Source organism: Mchenga conophoros, linkage group LG3 (genome assembly GCF_057382185.1).
Source record: "Mchenga conophoros isolate Kocher_MC1m ecotype Shallow Benthic linkage group LG3, M_conophoros_male_GT1.1, whole genome shotgun sequence".
In the NCBI taxonomy this organism is placed as follows: domain Eukaryota; kingdom Metazoa; phylum Chordata; class Actinopteri; order Cichliformes; family Cichlidae; genus Mchenga; species Mchenga conophoros.
The window spans coordinates 78,862,367-78,886,487 of NC_140528.1; the positions used below are offsets into that span (position 1 = coordinate 78,862,367).

Here is a 24,121-nt window from a genome sequence, read left to right on the forward strand (position 1 = left end):
TCTGTTCTACATTTGGGCTGTTTTAGTTTGGTCCTGATAAGAGCAAAAAAATCACGAGGTAGAAGAGAGCAGGAGGTGACAGCAGCTGGCTCATGCAGGGCTCCGCATGGAGAAGGGGAATGAGAAGAGGTCAAAAAAACAACAAACGGGAACAAGAGCATTTGGGATAAGATGCAAACGTGACTCCTTCTAATGACAGAATTATTACCCTGCTCCATCTGCCATTCAATCAAAACCACCCAATCTCAGCCATTCTCCAAACTGCGCCCGTTCCGTTAGGCACTCCCATCTGTACTCACCAAAACTAAGGATGTAATCAAATGCTCAAGGATAAAAACTCGTAGTTTGGACTGAGATGTTGTCACGTTCATAGTGTGTGTGGAGCAATGCTGCTTTTGGCTGTGGTAAATTTGTTTTGTGCTTCAATATTAATGTGAGATGGAGCGTTTTTCTTGTGTCTGTTGTTTCTGGTTACCTTAAAGTGATCAGTAATTTATTTTTTCTGCCATGCTGCTGCCTCTCTTTCAACAACTTGCTAGTGAAAGTCATTAAAACCCCAGTCGGGATCTGGCATGTTGGGAGTCTGACATTGAAGACTTGTGCTGATTTAACATGATGTGTGTATGTGGCTTTTGTGTCCTTCAATTTGGAAGAAATCTTTTACGTTTTTCTGTTTTACTTTTTAATACAATACTTTGGAATCACTGTGTCCTTTTGATTATCTTTTGGCTACATTTTGTTATCTGCACACCTGTCTCTTAATCTTTCATTCGCACAGGCTGTGAGGATGCCAATGACACCTTGTTTTCATTTTTTTTGTCTTTTTCTGTCTGTTTTACCTCTTCTTTGCCTTCTTTTGTGTTCCTTTTCCATAAAATTGTACCACTGCTTTTTGCTCGGCTAAGCTGGATGAGGTCGGGGTGGGAGGTGGGGGGATGTATTTGAATGATTTGGTATGCAGCGACAGCACCATTCTGTTTCATTGCAGGAGCCTTCGCCTTATCTCCTTAATGGATTATGAGCAAGGGAACAAAAACAGAAGGAGGCAGAGTGAGAATGATTGAACTCCCTGCAAAAGGCCGGCAGGAAACGGACTGAAGCCAGATAAATAAAACACTCTGCCTGTATATTTCTTCTTCCCCTGAATCACAGATGTTATTAAGAAAGAGGACAATAGAAACAGCTTGTAGTGAAGAGTCATTTGAGCTTCTGTAGGCTTTGCCTTCTGATTTGTCTGCCTGCTGGTTGGTAGTGTAGATGTGTTTGTGCATAGACTAACAGCTTGCCACTTTTGACTATAAACACTTTTATTTTTGTCCAGTTTGTCTTCAAGAAAAAGCAGAAACCAAACGTTTAGAAAACTTTAGCTGTCAAACACTTCAATTAGTCACTCTTTGTGCTTAAAATTGTTACACAGACAACATTTGCTGTACGTGCAAGCTGTCTCGGCTGAGATTAGTTCTGCTTTAAAGGTTGTTGCTCTTATTTGGTACGGCTAGAGTTCTAAATCTGTGTTTTAGCACATTATTTATTTGGGAGGTTAGGTGAAAAATTGTACTGAGACTGAATGATTTCTATTTAAATGTATTCTGAATATGATCTGCAATAAGAGACACTTTTAGGAAATCATTCAAGAGAATGTGCAGAATACCAGCATGTCATAGAATCCATAGATTAGATCACTGCGGCTAACTGGGACTTGAACTTTTGTTTGTTTGCCAGATGCTTATATTAAACACAGAAGTAATGTTTAACAGTTAAAGGCTGTTGCTCTGTGTTCCCTCGATCATCAATGGTTATTTATATTAATCTGTTTGCTGATAACACCAAAAGTCTTGTGCTTGAAGTGGTATTGATCAAGAAAAGACAGGTTGAGATGAAATGATTCGACCTTCTGGGTCTTCTAGTTCAACAGACATAGTGCTGTTTGTATTCCGTGCAGCCTGGGGTTAAATCCAATTTGCTGTAGCTGTTTAGTGTATGTGGGAATAAACTCTGCTTGAGGCCATAGCGCTTCAGTCTTTTCAGTTTTATTTATCTGACTGACATGGTTTACTTCCAAGAATTCTATTGAAAAACCTGCTGCTCTATGTGTGCAGCTGATGACCACTGTCAGCTGATAGGAAGCTTACAACAGCTCTTTTCCTGTTTTTCCTTTTTTGTCACGCTTTTTCCCTTATAACCACCAGTACGATAGCTTTCCCCAAACAGGAACAATATAGTAGCTAAAAAGAGTGGGGATGTTAAAATGTTTCAGTTGGTCACCATCTGCCCACCACTGTACAATTACTAATAATATAATGCATATACGTTATACTGTGTCCATATACATTTATATTTCTCCTCTATAGTCTTTATATCGCCTGCGAGGTTCGAGTCAATAACTACAAAATGCAAGCAACTGCTTCCTGAATGACACTCTTGTGCTGTCCATAAACACCAACTCCATCCACAGAGTCTTTGACTCTAGCTGGCAGCGATATTTCTTGGTCTTCTATGCAGCCTCGGTAAGGTTAGTGTACACATGAACTGCCTGCTGGAGGTTCTGGTTAGAGAAGTAGAAGAAGAACTACTGACATTAGCTGTAGTCCAAGATTATGGAGTTGGAGTACATCCTGCTGTGGAAGTAGAGTCTACGTATGGAAAAGTTTGAAGTTCACTAAATATGTTCATCCAGTTGTGAAAACCATGAATTGTAAAACTGCTTTTCCGTGTTTGTAACTTCATTTAGTTTAGGCAACAACCTTTGACAGGTGGACACTGTTCAGGTTGTTGCTTATTTTAAAGACAGCTGGAAGCACGTTGTTGTCTTTATGTGGGGGAGTACTCTTTCTGGGATTGCATTCTCAACAGTTTTCTGTGTGTGTGTTCATGGCGTTGAATAATAATAGAGTATCTTGAACTGATCTCTGTGACTATGGCTTTTTGAAAGTTGCATAATGTAAGATTTATATTAGCTACTAGCACCAACAGGAGCTCATTGTCTCTGTTGAATCTATTGAAATGGGTGTTTGGCTAGACGTTTGCTTGGTAGCCTACAGCCAGCTTAATAACTGCTTGGAATGGTGTTCTGATAATATCTACCCACATTAGGGTGCAGAGAACGTTTGATCCTGTAGCATGTTTCCAGATTTATCTTTGACCTCCTCTGTGTGAACCTTGCAAAGCTCTTTGTGTGTGTGTGTGAGTGTGTGTCTGGTTTGAGTACAGTTGGATATGAGATACCAGGTTCAAGCCTTTTCTGCCAAACAGTTCTCTGTGTGTTCCATAAGTACTCCAAAGGAAAAAAAAGCATTTGTGAGAGCAATAGCCTTCGGGAGTTGCGCCAAATAAAAATGCTTTTTTTTCTAACCCCCCCACCCCCCCACACACCTCACTCAAGAAGTGTTTGCTCGTTTTCCGTTACTATTCGCTCTTTCTCTCTATCTTTCTCTCTCTTTCTCGTTTTTTACCTTTGATTTGAACTCTGACATCCAAGTCTGCCCCAGGATGTCTGTCACAAACTGCAGTCCAACGTTGTGACAATGCTTTTTTTCTTCCCGTGCCTTTTATGACCTTCTTTTCTTCCTCTTTCTGTTCTTTTTTTCTGTTTTTTCCCTTTCAAGGTCTGGCGCACCTGACGTTAAACGACCAAGGTATGGGTTCATTCCTTTTTTATTTTGGTTCTGTTTTTAGAGGAACTGACTCAGCCCTCTTTGCCCCAAAACTACTGCTTTCTCTCACAGTTTCCTCCTCTGCTTTTTACCTTCCCTCTGTGCCATATCCCACCATTTCCCCCCAAATCCTCCTCTTTGGCTTTTAATCTTTTGCATCATTCTCCCCTGTTGCTGCCCCTTCTTTGTCACATTTTACTTTTTCTTTTTTGACTTTTGGTTATGCCTCCTGCTTCTCCTTCCTCTCCCTGCTGCCATATCTTTGTGCTTTTTTGTGACCGCCACCAATACGTGTCCCACCCTTTGTCCTGTCCTATGGCTCACGTCCTGGACCTTCACCTCTGACCACCTTTGACCCCGACGACCTGACCCCGGGGCTGAAGGTAACACTTTTCTGCTATCCCTTTTCTTTGGGTTTAAACAAGAATAATTTAACAAAACAAAAGGAAGAAAAAAATCCTGCTGATTCTATTGGAAATGTGTTTGTTGGTCAAAATTACAACAGCAAAATGTGTCCACACTCTCATTCACTAACACTTCAAGGTGAAAGTGTTGTCGAATGTGCAGAGTTTCTCTTCACCACTCTGCTGACATTCCCATTGTTTGGCACTCAGATGTTTTAAAGGGCAAACAGTTCAAGTTCTGATGATTCTTGAATTGTCATTGTTATTCTGTTTTGAGACAATGTGTTTTGACACTGCTATGAACACTGGATGTTATTGATGTTATTGACTGCAATGTATACACTGAGCTGCATATGTCACACACCAGCTGTTTAACCTCTGCACACCACACTTTTCTCCCTCAGTGTCTGCAAATTTTCCAGAAAGGTGTTTAATTCATGATCAAAGGTTAAATCTGAATATTTGATTGCAATTTGTGCAGCCAACATCCCTTTTAAACGACACTTAGTGGATGTTCATTAGTTCCTCAATTGTATTAATCTGACCTCCAATCTTCATAAAAAAAGTGTTAAGCAAAGCCATTAAAGCAAAAAATGAACAAGTGCAATGCATGTTCTGACCGTTTCTGGGGGTGGAGACGTTGCTTTCTTCTATCGTTTAAGTCCATGTTTCAAGCAGGCTTGAACTCCTTCCCTTTTTTTTTACTGTTTAATCTTACTGTCCTGTATTGATATAGAACAAATGAGAGACATGATCAAGGTTATTAAAAATGTCAAATAGGCTTTAGATTTCATCTTACCTAATATAACGTTGTTTGATGATTTGAACCAAAGTCATAGCATTCATCATTTCTGGATTTTTGCTTCACAAAGCTGAGATTAGGCCTTATATAATAATGATGAGAAATATTGCATAACTGTACCAGCTGTATTAAAGATTGATGCTGAAAATCAAAACACACTTTAAACAGACATTTAGTTTGCATTAGATGTGCGCAGATTGATTCACTATGGAGGGCAAAAGACATGCTTTTTTTGATCACTGCTCATCATCAATCAGAAGAAGTGAATCTGCTTGTTATTCAGCCCATGTGTTTCCTTTTTCATGTGCCGATTCTGACAAAACGTAAAAAAACAAAACAAAGAACTTCATTCCGTTGCTCTGCCATCTCTACATGCTGCTTCTATTTCTGCAGACCTTGCATCTCCAAAGTGTCAACAAATGCTTTGAATGGAATTATTCCTCATCTTAACTTAACTGCATAGTAAATATGTGGTGGTGTTTCACATTACAATGTTAAATGAACCGTGTTAACCCCACAAGACCACCCAGTAATACATTGTGCCTTATTTAGTAACAGGGACATACTTTTGAAGAGATATACTGGGTCAAAGTTTATGGATCGGGAACTACAGAGCAATGGAGATGCAAGGATATTGTTGGTGACAACATGCATACTTTGTGCTGACATGGCCCTGTTTGTTAACTAAAAGGGATGCACCAATGAACCAGTGTTCTGATTAGATGCACATACCTTTTCTTAAGGTATCTTCCAGTACTCAGAGCCAAGTGTGAAGTTTGAGGCAACAGTGCTAACCAGTGCACCATTGTTCCATAGAATTTGAAGGATTATAATGATTACTCAGACACATGTGGTAGATCCTATAACAAACAAACATCGGGGCTAAAAAATGCACAAAAACCCATTTCTACTTAATTCTGTGTTAATAACTATAACTGATTATTAATCAAATTGATTGTAATATTATCTACAATTGATAATGAAGAACCATAAAAAGTGTAGTATGTGTAGTATCTCATGTTATGTTACTGTTATTTCACCCTTAAAATACATGAATGATGGTCTAACTCACACAAGATTTATTGATAACCAAATACTCCACTGTGTCTCCTTAAATAGATTAAGATCATCCTGTGAAAGACAACAAGACCTGTGGAAAACAATCAAACAAAAAAAATCATACTTTAGGATCTTACTTTGTGGAAGTCGAGTCTTAGTTATGTCAAGAAACAACTGCTCTGAAAATAAATTGATGTTTACATTACTATTTGTATTCTACTTTCAGTAATTCTTTAATTAACAAATTAATAACAACAACAAACTTTGGTTGAGTGCTATCAGTAAATGCATTCAACATAACAGGCAATAATAAAACAATCTGAGTAATGTAGAAATCCCCTTAATCACACGTGAAATGCAGATTTAGCCCAGCAAATTTAGACTTAAATGTAATTCCTACAGAATAAACTTAAAAAGACTGACTTGCTTCTAGTTTACAAGAATAATGCAACCACAGAATGCTAAACACATCTTAAGCTAGAAAGACCTGCTGTGTATTTGGTCTGAAACAGCAAATCTACTCCTTTATGCATGCTCACTTAAATGACAGAAAGTCCACAAGTGTTCACAATGAAGTGAAATAATAACCGACCTTGCTCTCCCGTGTGCCACGTGCTAATGAGATCCAAAAAATAAATGTTCACTCTTTTGGAAGAAGCTTTTTCATGTATCATTCTTCCTTCAGACAAACTCTCTTCCTGCTACTGTTTGTGCTCTATTTGAATTAAAAGCATCAGACGTAATGAAGGGTAAGCAATAAACCATGCTAAAACATACAACATAATTTGTTGTTGTTGTTTTTAGGGGAAATGTATATGTTAATTTGTTTTTTTATGTTTCTTCAATTGAATTATAAGTGAATACTACAGTGATAGTACGTAAATGATCTTTACCATGTTTTTTGTTTTTCTTCATTTATTTAAGATAAGCAGAGGTTTCCATCCATAAAATCATCATACTTTTTGTGAAGTCTGATGCTTTTATTTTCAAAGGTAGATGGTAGTAGGAAAAAAAGGTTTGTTATCACAAGCAATAGCAAGTAACATTGTTAGGCTTTCTCACAGGTCTTGTTTTTAAGTGAGTGTTTGAAAGTCTGTGCTTCCTATCATGCAAATGAAAGCTGCTGCAGCTAGAATGAAATTCTTCCAAACTGCTACTCAGTCCTGCCAATATCTAATGTAGTAAGTCCATTCAACTGAACTAAATGGACTGCCTTAGATCAGCCTGATCCAGCTTTTAGAGTCTGGGCCTCAAATGCAACACTGAACATTCAATCTCCAGTCAACCACTTCAAAGGAAAACTGGGCACACCCAAAGGCGCTGGATCTTATTCATTGTTTTAGAAAAGCAGGGGTTTGGAAATGTTGAATTTCAACATTGAAAAAAAAAAGATCTACATAAATAATCTGGGAAACAAATACCATTGACTGATACAGAGATCCTAATGCACACACTAAAAACATCTTAAAAATAAAAACAAATATGCCCGTAAACACATTTTGTATAAGTGTGTTTGTGTGTACATGCACATGTACCCTAACCATGCAGATCTGGATTTTTTAAATTTTATTTCTTTTAAGAAAAATTTTGGTCAGTTCTTAAGATCAGAGGCAAGCGGCACAGTGGTCATATAACCAGGCCAAGAAAATCAATGTCCATCTTCTCTCAAACCCAAGGCTGTCCTTCACAGCTGCTGGAAGGACAAACCCCAGCTTTTAGTCAGTGCCGATCTTTATCTGCCTGCCTGTAAGGCTGCTGTCAGTTCCACACATTGGGCTGCATATTTGTAAACCAAAACATAACATTTCATTTTGATTTAATTATTTAAATAAGAACAGAAGAACAGAAGTCAAATTTATGGAGTATACAATTATTAAACATTACAAAAAATACAATAATACAAATTGTTTTGTCATCCTGAAGACACAACTGATTGACTGATTAAACGTCAGAGCAGGTACAGTAGATGCGCATGTACATATCTCTGTATGTGTAAGTGTATATGTACCATGAAAGGACACGCACTTACTTTCCTGAACGAATTATCTAAAGCATTTAGTTTTTCCGCTGGAAACTTTATTTGCTTTGTGACACTTCACTCAGTAGCAAATCCTCTGCTGTCCAGTTAATGAACTATCACATTACTGCCACATGAAACAGCTGATGCTGTGCCCCCTGCGACCCTAAGGCTTACAGCAGATCTCTAAAGCAATACAAAGACTACTAACAACAGCTACAGTCCAAGATAGTGGTGATAAGCAACAAACTGAAATCAAAATTGATACAACAGAAACTTGACCGGTTAAACACAAGATTGGAAGCTCCTGGAAAACCGATTAACAGCAACTAAACTCAAGGGAACAATGTCCACTAGCAAATTTATCATAAATGGCTTCTCTCAAAACAAACAAAACAATTGCTGAAATGAGTTACTCCACATGCCTGGGTGGCTGTTAGTCTCCTCATGAAGGGAAGACGTTTGTAATCGCTCTGTCTGTCTTTTTGACAGCAGTCTAGCATCAATAGTTTTCAAGATCTCATCTGTCTGTTGGTAGATACCAATAACAGCTCAAGCTGATTTAATTTGAGGGAAAATCAGGTCAAGGTTACACTAAATGTCAACATCAGTAAAAACCTTATATTAAACCTTATATATTTGCATATAAAACAAAAAAGTTAAATAAAATAAAATAAAGCATAAAGTTTTAGTGTGGCGCTTTGGGGGTGTCAACCTCTCTGAGTGCCAAAAAAGCATCTCTTCCATTATTACAAGACCTCCTCAAGGTAAAAGATTGTTTCTTATGAACTCTTTTAATTGCCACTGTTGTTTTATTGTGTCATTGGGCTCCCCATACGTCATTAACAAGTTTCACAAGTACATGTATTGCCTAAATCTAACTAAATTTGGGTCAATTTTTTGATCTTTCAATTTTGTGGTCCAGGCGATGTAATTCATCTCCACATTTGAATGGAATCTGTCTCCTGTGCTTCTACCTTAAATGAAGCAGCTAATTGTTCTCTAAAGCTGGTGGGAGCAGGCACGCTCTGTTTTGCGTAACTATTTTTAAATCCCGGTAGCACTGCAACCACGTAAGCTAGCGCAATAATATTTTTTGCATATGAAACCAGAGGAGTTGTACTTACATGTTATGCCATCAGCTTGTCCTAAGTCACAGTTTCCTTCCACATATAGCTTTGCAAAAACTGCATAAAAAGCACTTGCAGCAGCAAAAACATAATATTCCAGAAACACGCTTTGCCGATCCGATCAGCTGTTCATAACACTTCCGTGAACTAGATTAGATAGAACTTTATTAATCCCTCGGGTGGGTTCCTCTGGGAAATTCGATTTCCAAAAAAGCACAGCACCGACAGAAGTTACAGAGTTAGGATATTATATATATATATATATATATATATATATACACACACACACATATATATAAATACAGAGACAATATAAATAAAATATACGAAGGGGATAAATAGAATAAATAGGAATAAAAATAAAAATACAAGTGAATTGCACATTTCAAGTATTGAGTCTATTGCACCGTTGACTATTTACAAAAGTATTGCACAAAAGGTATTGCAGTGAGGTGAAGAGGCACTACAGCTTAGTTGTTCCCCCCTCCTTTGTCCTCCTGTTTCCCCTCCCTCTCCCCTCCAGGGAGGAGTTAAACAGTCTGATGGCGTGTGGGACAAAGGAGTTTTTAAGTCTGTTAGTTCTTGTCTTTGGGAGAAGCAACCTGTCACTGAACAGACTCTTCTGATTGTTTATGGCCGTGTGCAGAGGATGTCTGGCATTGTCCATAATGTCCATCAGTTTCTTTAATGTCCTTTTCTCTGCCACTGTCACCAGAGTGTCCAGCTTCATGCCGACCACAGAGCTAGCCTTCCTGATCAGTTTCTCCAGCCTGGATGAGTCCTTCTTTGCTGTGCTGCTCCCCCAGCACACCACAGCATAGAAAAGTACTCCAGCAACCACCGACTGGTAAAACATCCTCAGGAGCTTCCTGCAGATGTTAAAAGACCTCAGCCTCCTGAGGAAGTACAGTCGGCTTTGGGCTTTTTTATACAGGTGCTCTGTGTTGCATGACCAGTCCAGTTTATTGTCCACCCACAGCCCGAGGTACTTGTACTTGTTGACCACCTCCACCTCCTCCCCCTCTATCTGAACCGGCAGTGGACCTGCTCTAGACCTCCCGAAGTCCACAACCAGTTCCTTAGTCTTTGAGGTGTTGAGTTGCAGGTGGTTTGTGTGACTCCATGCGACAAAGTTCCTCACCAGACTTCTGTACTCCTCTTCCTGATCATCCCAGATACACCCCATGATGGCTGTGTCGTCTGCAAACTTCTGAATGTGGCATAATTCAGAGTTGTAGCAGAAGTCAGAGGTGTACAGGGTGAAGAGAAGAGGGGACAGCACAGTTCCCTGTGGTGCTCCTGTGCTGCTGACCACAGTGTCAGACGTGATGTCCTTCAGCCTGACGTACTGTGGTCTGTCGGTGAGGTAGTCGGAGATCCAAGCCACCAGGCAGGAGTCCACCTCCATCCTGTTCAGTTTTTCTTGAAGCATACAGGGCCGGATGGTATTAAAGGCACTATCCATGTCCTGCCCGAAACCGGAAGTGACGTCATTTTGCGGAAATGTAGTTTTTTACCATCAGGGCCTATATGAGTTTATACTGGTGTTTTTAAAAGTTATGTTTGACTTTATGACTTTCTCTAAGCCTCTTAAATTTCTCTAACTAGAAATATATGTTAAAAAACAAAATCAAAAATTTTCTGTAGTTTATTGCACTTTTTTGCAATGTATGTAATTACTATGCACTTAATGCAGACATATTATTAAAATTTGGGCTATAATGGTTGTATTGATGTATAGCAACTTGAAATGCTCCCAAAAATGGCACTACAACATGTAAAAATATAATATAATCTCTGGCGGACTTGGTTCTATGGTAGGTCTCTTCAATTCAATTCAATTCAATTTTATTTATATAGCGCCAAATCACAACATAAGTCGCTTCAAGGCGCTTCATAGATACAGAGAAAAACCCAACAATCATATGACCCCCTATGAGCAAGCACTTTGGCAACAGTGGGAAGGAAAAACTCCCTTTTAACAGGAAGAAACCTCCAGCAGAACCAGGCTCAGGGAGGGGCGGCCATCTGCTGCGACCGGTTGGGGTGAGAGAAGGAAGACAAGTCTTAAAGGGTTAATAGCTTTGTTTCTTGCCACGATTAAAATTAATAACAAAATTATATTTTACCATCCTATGTGATGATGGAACTGGACAAAATTATCTTATAGAGCTACGTGATTTATTTGCAGTGAGTTTTGTTTTGTCACATAAAGGTACTTATGAAAATAAATGAAAAGAAAATCATCATTTAATCTGTTTTGGTGAAACTGAGTTGTACATTATTGTTCATTATGATACATGGTTCATAATGAAATTCTGATTTTTAAAAATAGGGAGGCAGCCCAAACAAATTAATCATGAAAACTTTTAAAAACTAGTTTATTTCAAGCACACTGTGGTCTGACTTGATCCAGATATTTATATTACATTACCTTGAAATAATTTCTTCACAAATGCAGAAATTTAACCGTATTTGGGACCACAACATTCACAGTTGATCCTTTGGGTTCTGCAGATAGCAGAGTGGGGTTCCCGTGGATCAGCCTTGTTCCAGGGCATCCCATCAATACATGACTGGATTGAGATCTGGGGAATTTAAGCTGCATAAATGTTAGAAATTTCCTTTTATTTTATTTGAAATAATACATTCCACTCTAGCAACAACATTAACTTATTCTATGAGTATATTCCCACTTTTGATATCCACAAATTAATGATTTAACGTGAAAATAAACAACAATGATTCGTTATATGCATGGTTAGCTTTGTCTCATGAAAGTTCATTTATAACAATATAAACAGTCCAATTCAGTGAGCAGTTTATCCTAACTAGCATTTAAATATAGATGTACCCAATTTTCTTGGTCCAGAAGTCTCCAAGGTGTTCACGTTTCACTCTAAACAACAACCCTGAAGCTATTTAAGCTTTAGCAAACTAATTAAAAGTCCCTAAATAAACTGCTGCTTTCAATAATAGAAATTTATGTGCAAGTTAATGGCTCTAAATTGTCAACATTTCCAGGCCTTTGGCTTGGGAATTGCAGATGCTTTTACCCACGGACCATTTGATTTCTGTGTGAATGAAGTCCCCTGCTGCCACCACCATCTTGCCTTTTGGAGAGGCCAGCATGATGCATACTGGGAATCGAATTAACCAGGTCTCTTGGCAGGTTTAATGTAGCTCTCTGTGGGGATATTGAACAAAATAATGAAGGGAATATACAGCATGATCTGTATCTAACCTGCAATGTAATTGACTAAGTCCCAGCCAAGATAGCCATCTCTGAGCTTGCAGGGCAATTTATAGTCTGCACCATTTCAGCTATGTAGAACTATTGAATAGTGCAATGAAGCTCATAACAATTGTGAAATCTGCAGGAGATCATTTTTATACAGTATGCTTTTTAGAAACAGATTCTATTATTTTATTATGACATCAAATACTGGCTCTTAAGCAGTGGTTCTGAGCACTGTAAAATCTAATTAGTTCCCAGAACTCAAAAAAATTGAGTAAAGCTTAGCTAAAAATGACTAAATTAGGACAACTTATTTATTTTGAGTACTCTGTAAAAGCTCATTTGTTTCCAGAACTCAAAAAAATTGGATCAAGTTTACGTAAGATGACCAAGTTAGGGCAACTTACTCATTTTGAGTACACTGTACAGCCTTGTTAGTTCATTTAGAACATTTTTCAGAAACTGATTTTATCCTTAATGGCTGTGCAATTATTGTAACATAGAGTTTGCTTATGTTGTTAAATAAAGGCTAGATTTGACATTAACAGATGCCACAGATGTTCAAAAGCTGCCACAAAGCATGAAAGAAAATGGACGTCTCCGAAAACATAGGAGCTTTTTTGCAAATATGTGATGTCTTGATAAATCGAGCAGATATTTGAACTCTACACAGCTACATTCTCGCCTGAAAGATCCACAGCAATGACAATAATCTCTTGAGCTGACGCTTCTCCAAGTTTGCTCAACTTATTCCATAACAAATGCTGGCACCATGAACATGCGGACTGATCCGAGAGGGAGGAGGACGGTAGTCACGTGGCATTTTCAAAACACATCTTTCATCCTTCCGCCCTGAGAAGCGAAACTTCCAGCTTACTTAGTTTTTCTAAGTTAAGACCACTCAAATAAACTGAGTTTATCAGCATTTTTGCATAAAAAGTACTGGTAACTTATTTAAATCGAGTTCTAATAAGAAATTGTCTGTGAAAGTTCTCAGTCATCCAGGTCATCGTAGTCAAAGGAGCTTGCAAAGAAAAGCGTCTGGACTTCTTTAAGTTACTTGAAGACGTTTCACCTCTCATCCGAGAAGCTTCTTCAGTTCTAAGGTCAAATGGTGGAGAGTCCCAGATATAAACCTAGTGGGAGTTTCCCCCCACAGAGGGACAAAAGGACCCCCTGATGATCCTCTAATCGCCTGTGCCAAGGTGTGAAACTGGGTGTGGGTCCCAATCAGCCAGAGTTTCGGGTGTGTTCATTGTGAAACCTGGCCCCACCTTATCATGCGAATTCCTGAGGTCAGATGGCCCAGGATGTGAGTGGGCGTTAAGGCGTCTGGGAAGGGATCTCAAAACTGGATTATAGATGGCAGAGAGTTGGTGTCGTAAACCCCCGCCTCTGTTCAAAGATGGTCGCTCACAGTGGACATAGATGGCTTCTTTCACTCCTCTTTCAAACCATCTGTCCTCTCTGTCCAAAATGTGAACATTGGCATTCTTGAAAGAGTGTCCTTTATCCTTAAGATGCAGATGGACTGCTGAGTCTTGTCCTGTGGAGGTGGCTCTTCTGTGTTGTGCCATGCGCTTGTGAAGTGGCTGTTTGGTCTCTCCAATGTAGAGGTCTGGGCATTCCTCGCTGCACTATACAGCATACACCACATTGTTAAGTCTGTGTTTTGGCGTTTTGTCTTTCGGGTGAACCAGTTTTTGTCTGAGCGTGTTGCTGGGTCTGAAATGCACCAGGATGTCATGCTTGGAGAAAACTCTCCTGAGTTTTTCTGATACACCGGCTACATAGGGGATGACAATGTTGTTGCGTCTGTCCTTCTTATCCTCCCTCGCTGGTGTCTGGTCTTCTTTTCTGTGCCTCTTTGCTGACTTTAAGAACGCCCATTTGGGATAGCCGCACGTTTTGAGTGCTTCCTTTACATGTGTGTGTTCCTTCTTTTTTCCTTCAGGCTTAGAGGGAACATGTTCTGCCCGGTGGTGTAGGGTCCTAATTACTCCAAGTTTGTGTTCCAGAGGGTGATGGGAGTCAAAGAGGAGGTACTGGTCCGTGTGTGTGGGCTTCCGGTAAACTTCGATGTTGAGTTTGCCGTTCTCTTCAATGTGCACAGCGCAGTCCAGGAAAGGCAAACAGTTGTCCTTTGTGTCTTCCCTGGTGAACTTGATGTTTTTATCCACAGCGTTAATGTGCGCAGTGAAGGATTCCACTTCTTGTGTCTTGATTTTGACCCAGGTGTCGTCCACATATCTGTACCAGTGGCTGGGTACTCTTCCTTTGAAAGAGCCAAGAGCCTTCCTTTCCACTTCCTCCATGTAAAGGTTGGCTACAATAGGTGACACGGGGGAGCCCATGGCACAGCCATGTTTTTGTCTGTAAAAGCCTTCGTTGTATTTGAAATATGTAGTGGTGAGGCAGAGGTCTAACAGTGTGCAAATCTGATCGGGTGTGAAGTTGGTCCTGTCCTCCAAGGAGCTGTCTTCTTGTAGTCGTTTTCTGACAGTCTCCACGGCCTCCAGTTTTGAGATCCCTTCCCAGATGCCTTAACGCCCACTCACATCCTGGGCCATCTGACCTCAGGAATTCGCATGATAAGGTGGGGCCAGGTTTCACAATGAACACACCCGAAACTCTGGCTGATTGGGACCCACACCCAGTTTCACACCTTGGCTCAGGCGATTAGAGGATCATCAGGGGGTCCTTTTGTCCCTCTGTCGGGGGAAACTCCCACTAGGTTTATATCTGGGACTCTCCACCATTTGACCTTAGAACTGAAGAAGCTTCTCGGATGAGAGGTGAAACGTCTTCAAGTAACTTAAAGAAGTCCAGACGCTTTTCTTTGCAAGCTCCTTTGACTAATAACAAATTGTTAAAAATTGAGTTCAGCCTATTTAATATTTTTAATTAAACACAATATTACATTTTACAGTGAGAATTCTTATACAATTTTATTTCATGTGAAAAATAGGATAAGCTCTGTTGAAGTTTATAAATGTTTAATCACAATATTTTTTGTATTCACATGTATGATACTGAAATTGCATAACTTTACCAATGCTGTTTACACAGAGTGTGCAATTGACTGTTTTGGCTCTTTATTCAAAATCCTTTCCATACTCTTCTTTAATGTGGAAGCACATTGATTAAATATGAATCATACATTTATAAATTTTTAAAGGTTTTTATATATTCTACTAATATGGGTTAACCTTCAAGACAGTGAAGTTTATGACCCTTATGGGGCTTAACTTTTACCTTTAATACAAACGTTCTTTGTTTGTTATTTATGGCACTTTTTTTCACATTTTATTACTGTTTGCCTAATAGTTGTTGAGTTATTTAAAAAATTTTACATGCTAAGGGTAACCAAAGAGATGACCAAAGAGAAAAGGAAATATTTGGTGCAGAAACCCTCTTTGTGACCAAATTCACCTACGCACTGCCAGCACACTCTTACCAATGATCACTTCAAAGTTGCTGAGCAGACAATTATTGGTTTTTTTGCACTACAAATGTTCATATTATTTGCAAAACTTGCACAAAGTGCTTTTTGCATATAAAACGAAATAAAATAAAATAAAATAAAAGATTTGCTATGGATACAGGACGCTGTAGGGCAAAGGTAAATACATATAGACCCTTTGCAAAAAAAAAAGAAAAAACAAAAGATACCTGTATGAAATATAACAGGATTATAAATGCATGAATGAAGCTGCTTATTCAGATCACTATAAAAACATAAAAATCCTCTTTGAACAGAAAGCACTTTTTAAAATACTCTACTGAGCTGAATGAAGTACGGTATAAAGTACACACACACACACACACACATATATATATATATATATATATATATATATATATATATATATACACACACATATATTTAACCCTGGAGAACACATGGGGTCAAATTTGACCCCATGGTTTCCCTAGAAAACCAATGCTATCTGTATGACCCCATGGGTTCTCCAGGTATATATATATGATATGCCCATATGAGGAAACAGGGTCCCAGGAGGCTAAAAGGAAATGGGCTCACTGAATGCTCACTGAATATATATATATATATATATATTCCACCTGTAAAAGCACAAGTATTAACACCATATGGTTCCTGTCCCCAGTCTGATTTGTCAAACAAACAAACAAAAAAAAACAACAACAAAAAAAACATTGCCCACTGCCCTTTATAATCAAACTAAATTTAAAGTCTCTGTAGTCTCTGTCATTTGAGAAACAGTAATAAGTCCTTAACTCGAAACAGAACAGTAAAAGTGTATGTATGCAAGCAATACATGCCAAATTATGCACAAATGAAAATACACTGTCACAATGTGTGCAGATGCTACTAATGCATTATTAGTAGCATCTGCAGTGAATTACTTACTAAATTATCAGTAGCTTGACATTCTGCCAGATGTTAAACAAAGATACCTGCAGTTTGCAAAACAACCTGTTAATGTTTTATGTTCATATCGCTTCATGTACCTCTGCAATAGGTTGGCCAGTCTCAACAAAACTTTGCATGAACATCATCACACATACAGTGATTGTTAACCTCTACACCAATCAGGCATAATTTTATGACCCACAATGAAAGAAGATGGTCTGGTCTGATGAATCATGTTTTACATTATGTGGATTGCTGGGACCTGTGCAGTGGTTACCTGGGGACCACCAAGGTCCACAATAGGAAGAACGCTAGCCAGCCAGATGCTTTGGTCTGTGATTTGCTGGAATAACTTGGGCCCTTCTATCCACCTGGATGTTACTTTGACAGCTACCTAAGCATTGTTGCAGACTATGTACATCCTGTCATGGAAACTGTATTTCCTGATGGCACTATAAAAGCCCAGCCACACAATAAAATGGTTCAGGAGTGGTTTGAGGACAACGACAATGAGTTTGAGTTGAGTTGAATAGGTGTAAACTTCGCCTTCAAATCCAATCAAGCATCTATGGATGTTCTGGACAAACAAATGCGATCCATGGAGGCCCAACCTCAAAACTTAAAGGAGCTGTTGCTCTCCTTTAGAGATCATATACAGCTAAAAAAAAAAAAATATGAAAGTAGGCAGCAATTTAAAAAATGCTCCTCTCATATTAGAAATCAGTCAGTATCAGTCAATATAATATCACTAGCAATAAAATGTACTTAATAATTTTAACACTGCAAAAATGTAATATTCTATATAATATTATATGTCCCTCTAATACTTTGATGCTCTTAGTTTACTTACTTTACTTACCTGATTGGACTAATGGCGACAATGTTGAGCTACATTAAACAGTATCTATACACCTGTTGCTGAGTGAACCAGCTAGCTAGACAACTAACATTACTTCCAGTCATTCAATGTCAGATGTGAAGAGAGGCGGTGATGACGATAAGAACAGAAGAATAGGAAGAGAAAAAAAACTCTGATGTGATAACACATTTCAGTAGTGTTGGTCATATCACTGATGATTCCTTTTAAACGTATAAATGTATAGACTGAGTTTGACAATAACACAGACGGCATAATTATAGTATCATAATGTATCATAGTTGTCCAAGTATATTACTGTATAAAATAGAGAATTCACACACAGACTTTACTGAATCATTTTTGATATGCCTTGGCACAAAAAAAACTGTGACTAGTGAAACAGGCAATGAGTACAGTGAGAGAGACAACAAAGAGTGGAAGAGGCGAGGGAGAGAGAAATGAAAGAGAACACAGGTGAGAGGTAAAAGATGCAACACGAAGAAAAGGAGGCTGAATGAGCCCACGAGATAAAGGGAAGAGATTCAGAGGTCATCAAGCAGAACAATACTGGAGATTGTACATTGTACTGTGAATCGCTCACTGCAACATTTAACCTGATTTTCAAGTTTTACTGCTTACATCTTAAAATTGTCACATTTAGATCGAACAAAAAGAAATGAAAACTTTGTAACAAGTTCATGGACCATACAAAACTAACAAGTTCAGTTGTTTAACCTCAGCATTTCTAAATCTTCAAATAAGGCCGGCCATAGGAATAGGAAGTAAGAATTTTATTTTAGACAGTTAAGTGGTTTTCTGTTTTTCTGGTTTGTTGTTGTCTTTGCTTTTTCATCTGAAGAAGCAAGAAGAAACAATATTTTAGTTTAAATTCTTTCTCCCAGAAGATGGTTTTGTTCAGTTCTACATTTCATCGCTAAAATTCATTGCACAGAATGATACGGGTATAAAGACGACTGTTTTCATATTAAGCTACTGGAAGTGGAAAGTGTCTCTGTCCATCCATCTCCTTAAAAGCTTCACCAACTTAAAGCTGCAGGGCAGTCTGTCCCAACTGATTTGGGATAAGACTTTTAAGCGTACATCTTAGGCAGACAGTGAGACTATCACAGGGCGAATAAAGAGGACAGCTCAGAATCATCAATAAATCTAACATGCGTGTCTTTGGGAGGAAACTGATGCAGACATAAGGAGAACATGCAAACATGCTCTGAACCTAGAACTTTTTGGTGTGAATCACAGGCGCTAACAGCTGAGAACCACACCAACCCTGAACCTGAGTTTATATGAAGTAGTTTGAAAAAACAAACAGTGATGTGACATTTTCAAGCTATCATTTTAAACAATAATTCCAGTATAAAGATGAATATTTCCATTTAGGTTCAATTTCTTTTGTTTAGAGCCAAATCACAACAACAGTTGCCTTGTTAATTCAATAGAAGCAAAATTGACATTAGAAGAAGATTTAAAGTAGCATTCTTTGATCTTGGATTAAGATGCTACAACATTTACAAAGCATGACTTCATCCACTTAGAGTTTTTATCCTCATTGTACACCCCAAGGGATCATTTAAAATTTAGCAGTGACCTCTTTCACCCTTTTCCAAAGCCCAGGAATAAGGGGCTAGCTGGCTTGAAGCCTGCAGGGTTACTGCAGAGACATTAGGCCAGGATGACAGAAGTCCTCACACAGGCAGAAATTTCTCCTGACACAGCAGCAGGCGAAAATGGATGGAGCTCTACAGCAGCTGGAATCTGCTTCATACAGTCCCCACCGTAAAGCCTGGGATGAGTAGTTGCTTGCATAAACGTTTTCTTTTTTGTATCTTCAAATAAAAAGCTGTGATAGCCGTCACAAATGGATTCTAAATAGAATCTAATTAAAACTATTCATTAAAATATTAGAATTCATAATATTCAACTGGTTAATTTGTGTTCTCTCGGTCATAAGTCATAATCACTTTCATGATGCTAATGCTAATTGACAGGGCTGGACTGAGGCTACCTTGCATGACCTTCACCGTGTCCCTTGGGTAAAGCGAATTGCAGAGTGTGAGGTGTGTGACAGTCCCAGTCGCTGTCTCCCCCCTTCAGAGATTGATTTGAGGCCTGCATTGAGTTTCCCAGGCTAATCATGCCTCATTATTGGCAGCTTCACTTAGAGAAACTGACAGGTCACATCATATGCCCAGACAACTCCCACTGTACCATGCAGTGGAAATGCTGCCTTTCATAAAATGGTGTACATGAAAAATTCTTTTATTATAAGTAATTCTTTTTTGACTATGAAATGCATGATACATTGTTACTTGGCCAACAGCAAAAGTCATAATTTTCCATGCAAAATCCGGTAAATAATATCAATATCGATAAATAATATCTTTTCAGGAAAAAAAATTGCTAAAACCAACCCTACCGCAGACATGCACGAGAGCTTCATAAAATTAAAAAGGTCTGCATCCGGCGTAGAGGAACCAGGACACCCTGACGAAAAGTGGGCTACTAGAACAAGACTGCATCGGTGGGCAAGAGATGAAAATAGGGCGCTGCTGGAATGCTACTACGCAAGTAACCCTTTCCAACGGGGTTACTTGCGGATCAGGGACCTATGGAATTTTCGATACCCAGCATCCAGATTGACAGTGAAACAACTAGTAGCTCAGTGTTCCAACATTCAGAAGAATCTCACAGCTAAAGATTATCAATGTACAACACAAATGCTACAGCAAGGGGGAGCCTGAACAAGTCAGGGGGGAGACACCAGGAACAACATTCGAGATCCAAGAGTGCAGTCCTGGGAACAGCTAAGATACTGTGGAGGACCCTCAAGCTGCCAGGCCTCTGTTAGAGGACCCAAGCTTGAAGGACAGACTACCTGCATGGGCGAGAGGGGAATTTATTATAGGCTTACAATATGTAAGCCTATAAAAATGGCACATATGAAATGGTTTTAGGTTACTTTACAGATAATGCAAAACTAAAATGTAGTTTAAAAAAGGACTTTACAAAATTATATCAGAACATATAAAATAAGAACATGAAATAAACTTGACATTAGAGCTTGACAAAGCAGTGCAACAGAGAGAATTCCATCAGTTAAATGTATTTTAACAGTGCAAGTGTAGGTGTTAAACAATAATGAATGACTTTTGTGCAGCAAAAACCCCTGAAAGTAAAATATAGTAATTTAAATAAAACTTTCTCTGTTCTCTTTTTTCTCTCTGTCTCTTCCAAGTTGAACAGTTGACCTTGACTTAAATATATCTGTCTGTAGGCAGTATTCACAAGCAGGACGTTAACAGTGTGGGTTGGCTCAAGAATTCCCTCCTGTGACTTTGTAATGAAAACACAGATCAGTGCCGTATGGCAGTGCACAGTATGACACAACATGTGCCATATCTTTGTAGATGACAAAATGCAACACAATAATAGGCACAATAATAAACAGCTTTATGTAAAAATAAATACGCCTGAATTTGATGGTAACTTTTCTGTCTTTTAACCAATATATTTTTTAGTAGGCTAGAGTATGCAACTTACTCCCTTATCTTATTCATAATATCATTCCAACCATCTTTTTTATTTCATCTAAAAGAATAATTGAAGAGATCTGTCATTTCAGATCTGGTTGGCTAATTTAATGTCAAGGCTTAGCTTCACTTATAGGACAAACAAAAGCCCATCCTAGGTCCTGTGTTTGTTGTATTTCATGATGCATCAGAGAAAACAAGGTTGAAAACCACTTTATCTTTAGACTTGATAAAAAATAAATAAATGTGTAAACATGTTGTACATATATCCAATCCAATCCAACTTTATTTATAGAGCACTTTAAAAACAACATGGTTGGCTAAACTGCTTTCCAGTAAAAAAAAAAACGGCGATAAAAGTTAAAAACTATACGTTGAACAGACAAAGAAAATTAAATAACAATAAAATAAATAAATAAATGAAAAAAGATAAAAATGAATCAGTAAATATTAAAACATGAATAAAATAGACAATAATAATATACAATAATAATAAATAAATAAAAATAAATACAATAAATAAAATTAACAAAGTAAAGAAGATTAAGAGCGACTAAAAACTGACTAAAACTGCAAGCTGACTCTGGTACTATTCCTAAAATGTCTTGGAAAAAAGGTCTGCTTTTAAAAGTGATTTGAAAATTTCAAGTGTTGGGGCCAGCCTAATATGGGGGCAACTTATTCCATAATTTTGGTGCCACAACAGCGAAAGCTCGCTCCCCCCAGTATATTATACATATATGTATAATTACATAATTAGAGGGAAAAAATCATGCCCAAGGAAAACCTAATAATTGCAGATCACATGTAGTGGATTCCAAAGAGAGATAAATAGAATGCTTATATTATGCAATATCAATTCAGCTTTTATTATATAAGCACTACACACTGTAACGCAGCACCCTGCACAATGAAAGCCTGCTTAGTTTTTATATAACAAGTGCACACTACATGTTGCAGTGGAAAAGTCCCATCAGCAATTTGTGGCGGGGCAGCTGTTCTCTCTGATCACAGGTTGTTGTTTTTTTAATAAACTTTTTTAAAGCAGACAACTTTTTTTAGTGGAAATGCACAAAATGAGGTAAAGGGAAATTGATTAGTTTGTTCTTGTTTATTTTTGTCTCTGCATCACACCAAAAGAGTTCTCTAAATGCTGCACAAACACCTCAGCCATGTTGTTAATTCTTATATATAGATATGAAAGAATAGAAGCCACATTTTTTTATTCTAATTCCCAAAGTGATTATTTTATCATTAAACAAAATCAACCTGCACAGTGTCGTATTACTGACAATGATAAAAGTCTCAGGGCTACAGCCTGCTGCTAGTTCAATTAAAATCCCCCTCCAAAAGTCTTTTCAGGGAGGAACTTCTGTGGAAATATTACAAGATCACAATCCATGAAAGGTTTCTAATTGGTACAGTGCAAAGGGTGGATGCAGTAATGCAAATTCCTTATTTCAGTATGCCTGCTGACTTAATTAAATCACAGGGACAGATACAGTATGCACTGTTTATACTGCTTTGAGATAACAGGTCAAAGCTGAAAAAGCTGGCGGTTATTATCAAATACTGTTTCAAATACTATTTTGTATCCTTTACAGTTACGTGAACTTTTGTTAAAACAGTTAATTGGCATATATTGTTAAATGATGTGTACAGATAATTGTGTAAATTAAAAACTTCTTATTACAATAATTTAAAAAAGTTTGTTATATGTAATTATAGTAAACAGCAAAACAAAGAGATGAGCAAAAAAACAGCAGAGAGACAAACATAGAGAGACACGACTTCAAGGAAATTTTTTAAAAATGATCATCTCGCCTCTACATTTCCATTTCATTCCTGTATTGAATGCTCATAGATATTACATGAAACTTTTGTATGGAGGGTTTTAATTTTAATTCAATTGAGTCCAACAGTTGGGATGTGTACATACAAACTTTGATACTAAGGCACTACAGACATCTGAGAAATGAGCTGTGGTTTGAGGACACCAAAGGTGGCTGTTTATCAAAAGGTCACTTAAGTAGTACATAAGATTTGCTATTATATCAAGAACCTCAGTATGATCTCTCGTATCAGGGAATGAAGGAGATAAAATATAGTCATATTACCAATGTACGTGCGTTGGCTTCTTTCTACAGTCCAAAGGAATTCTCATTGGATGAGAAAGTCAATGTTTTCCAATGACAGACTATCAGCCTATTCAAGGTGTACCCTGTCCCTCACCCTGCTGCTTATGTTGGATATTATGTTAATAAAAACAGATGGACAGAGAAGCTTTACATTTCATCCAGTTTGAAATTGGTGTGTGGATCTGAAAAACAATGAATAAATTAAATTAGATTTTTTTTTTTTTTCAAATCAAAGCGAGCTTCTCGTGGTAGCACAGCTGCACCTCTGCTGCTGCCCATTCAAATTACAGAAACCGATTCTAGCCTGACAGGTTGTGCAGTGGTAACCACTCATCTGTCTGATTCTTACTTCTGAGCATAACTAACAAGGCAGCATGAAACTATCCCTCAACAACACATTTGGACTGTGAAGTGTTGTAGATGAGTTGTAGATGTGTGTTAGCTCTGTGATAGACTGCCAACCTGTCTGGGGTGTATCTTGCTCTTTCCTCTGTGACAGCAGGGATTGGATCCTACCCCATCACCCAATAACTACTTAAAAATAAGATGCATTTATGGGTTGTAAAATATAGAAGAAAGTATTTGACGTTCTCATTTTCAACAGTGACTGTTTCATAGTTGCAAAAACACCAAATATGTCCATCAGCTGACCTGTAATAAATGGATGCCATTAATGTTGAGTGTAGTTGTGTGAACTTGGTAATTATTTATATGTTGGTATTAGCCTCACTTTCCCCCCTTTTTTCCTTTACTTTCATGAATCTTTGGTGTGCTTGTTATTTCCTCCAGTGGTGTGAACCTGTTGTCCCACCATCCTCTGCTGCCTGGGACTAAATTTGTTGTTCTTATTTAGAAGGGAATTTAATTGAATTTGGACCAT

At 38.1% G+C, this 24,121-nt stretch overlaps 1 protein-coding gene across 6 annotated transcripts in view; it reads left to right on the forward strand.

The window, feature by feature from the left end:
- The window catches only part of nrxn2b (neurexin 2b), a 707,860-nt gene that overhangs the window by 182,871 nt on the left and 500,868 nt on the right, over positions 1–24,121 (forward strand). For 5 of the 6 annotated variants that reach the window (XM_085267412.1, XM_085267417.1, XM_085267416.1 and 2 more), the window contains exon 4: positions 3,606–3,635. The exons of the other annotated variant lie outside the window; for it this stretch is intronic. In XM_085267412.1, coding sequence (XP_085123538.1) covers positions 3,606–3,635 — 30 coding nt within the window. The remainder of the gene's footprint in view (positions 1–3,605; positions 3,636–24,121) is intronic. 6 annotated transcript variants of the gene reach the window in all.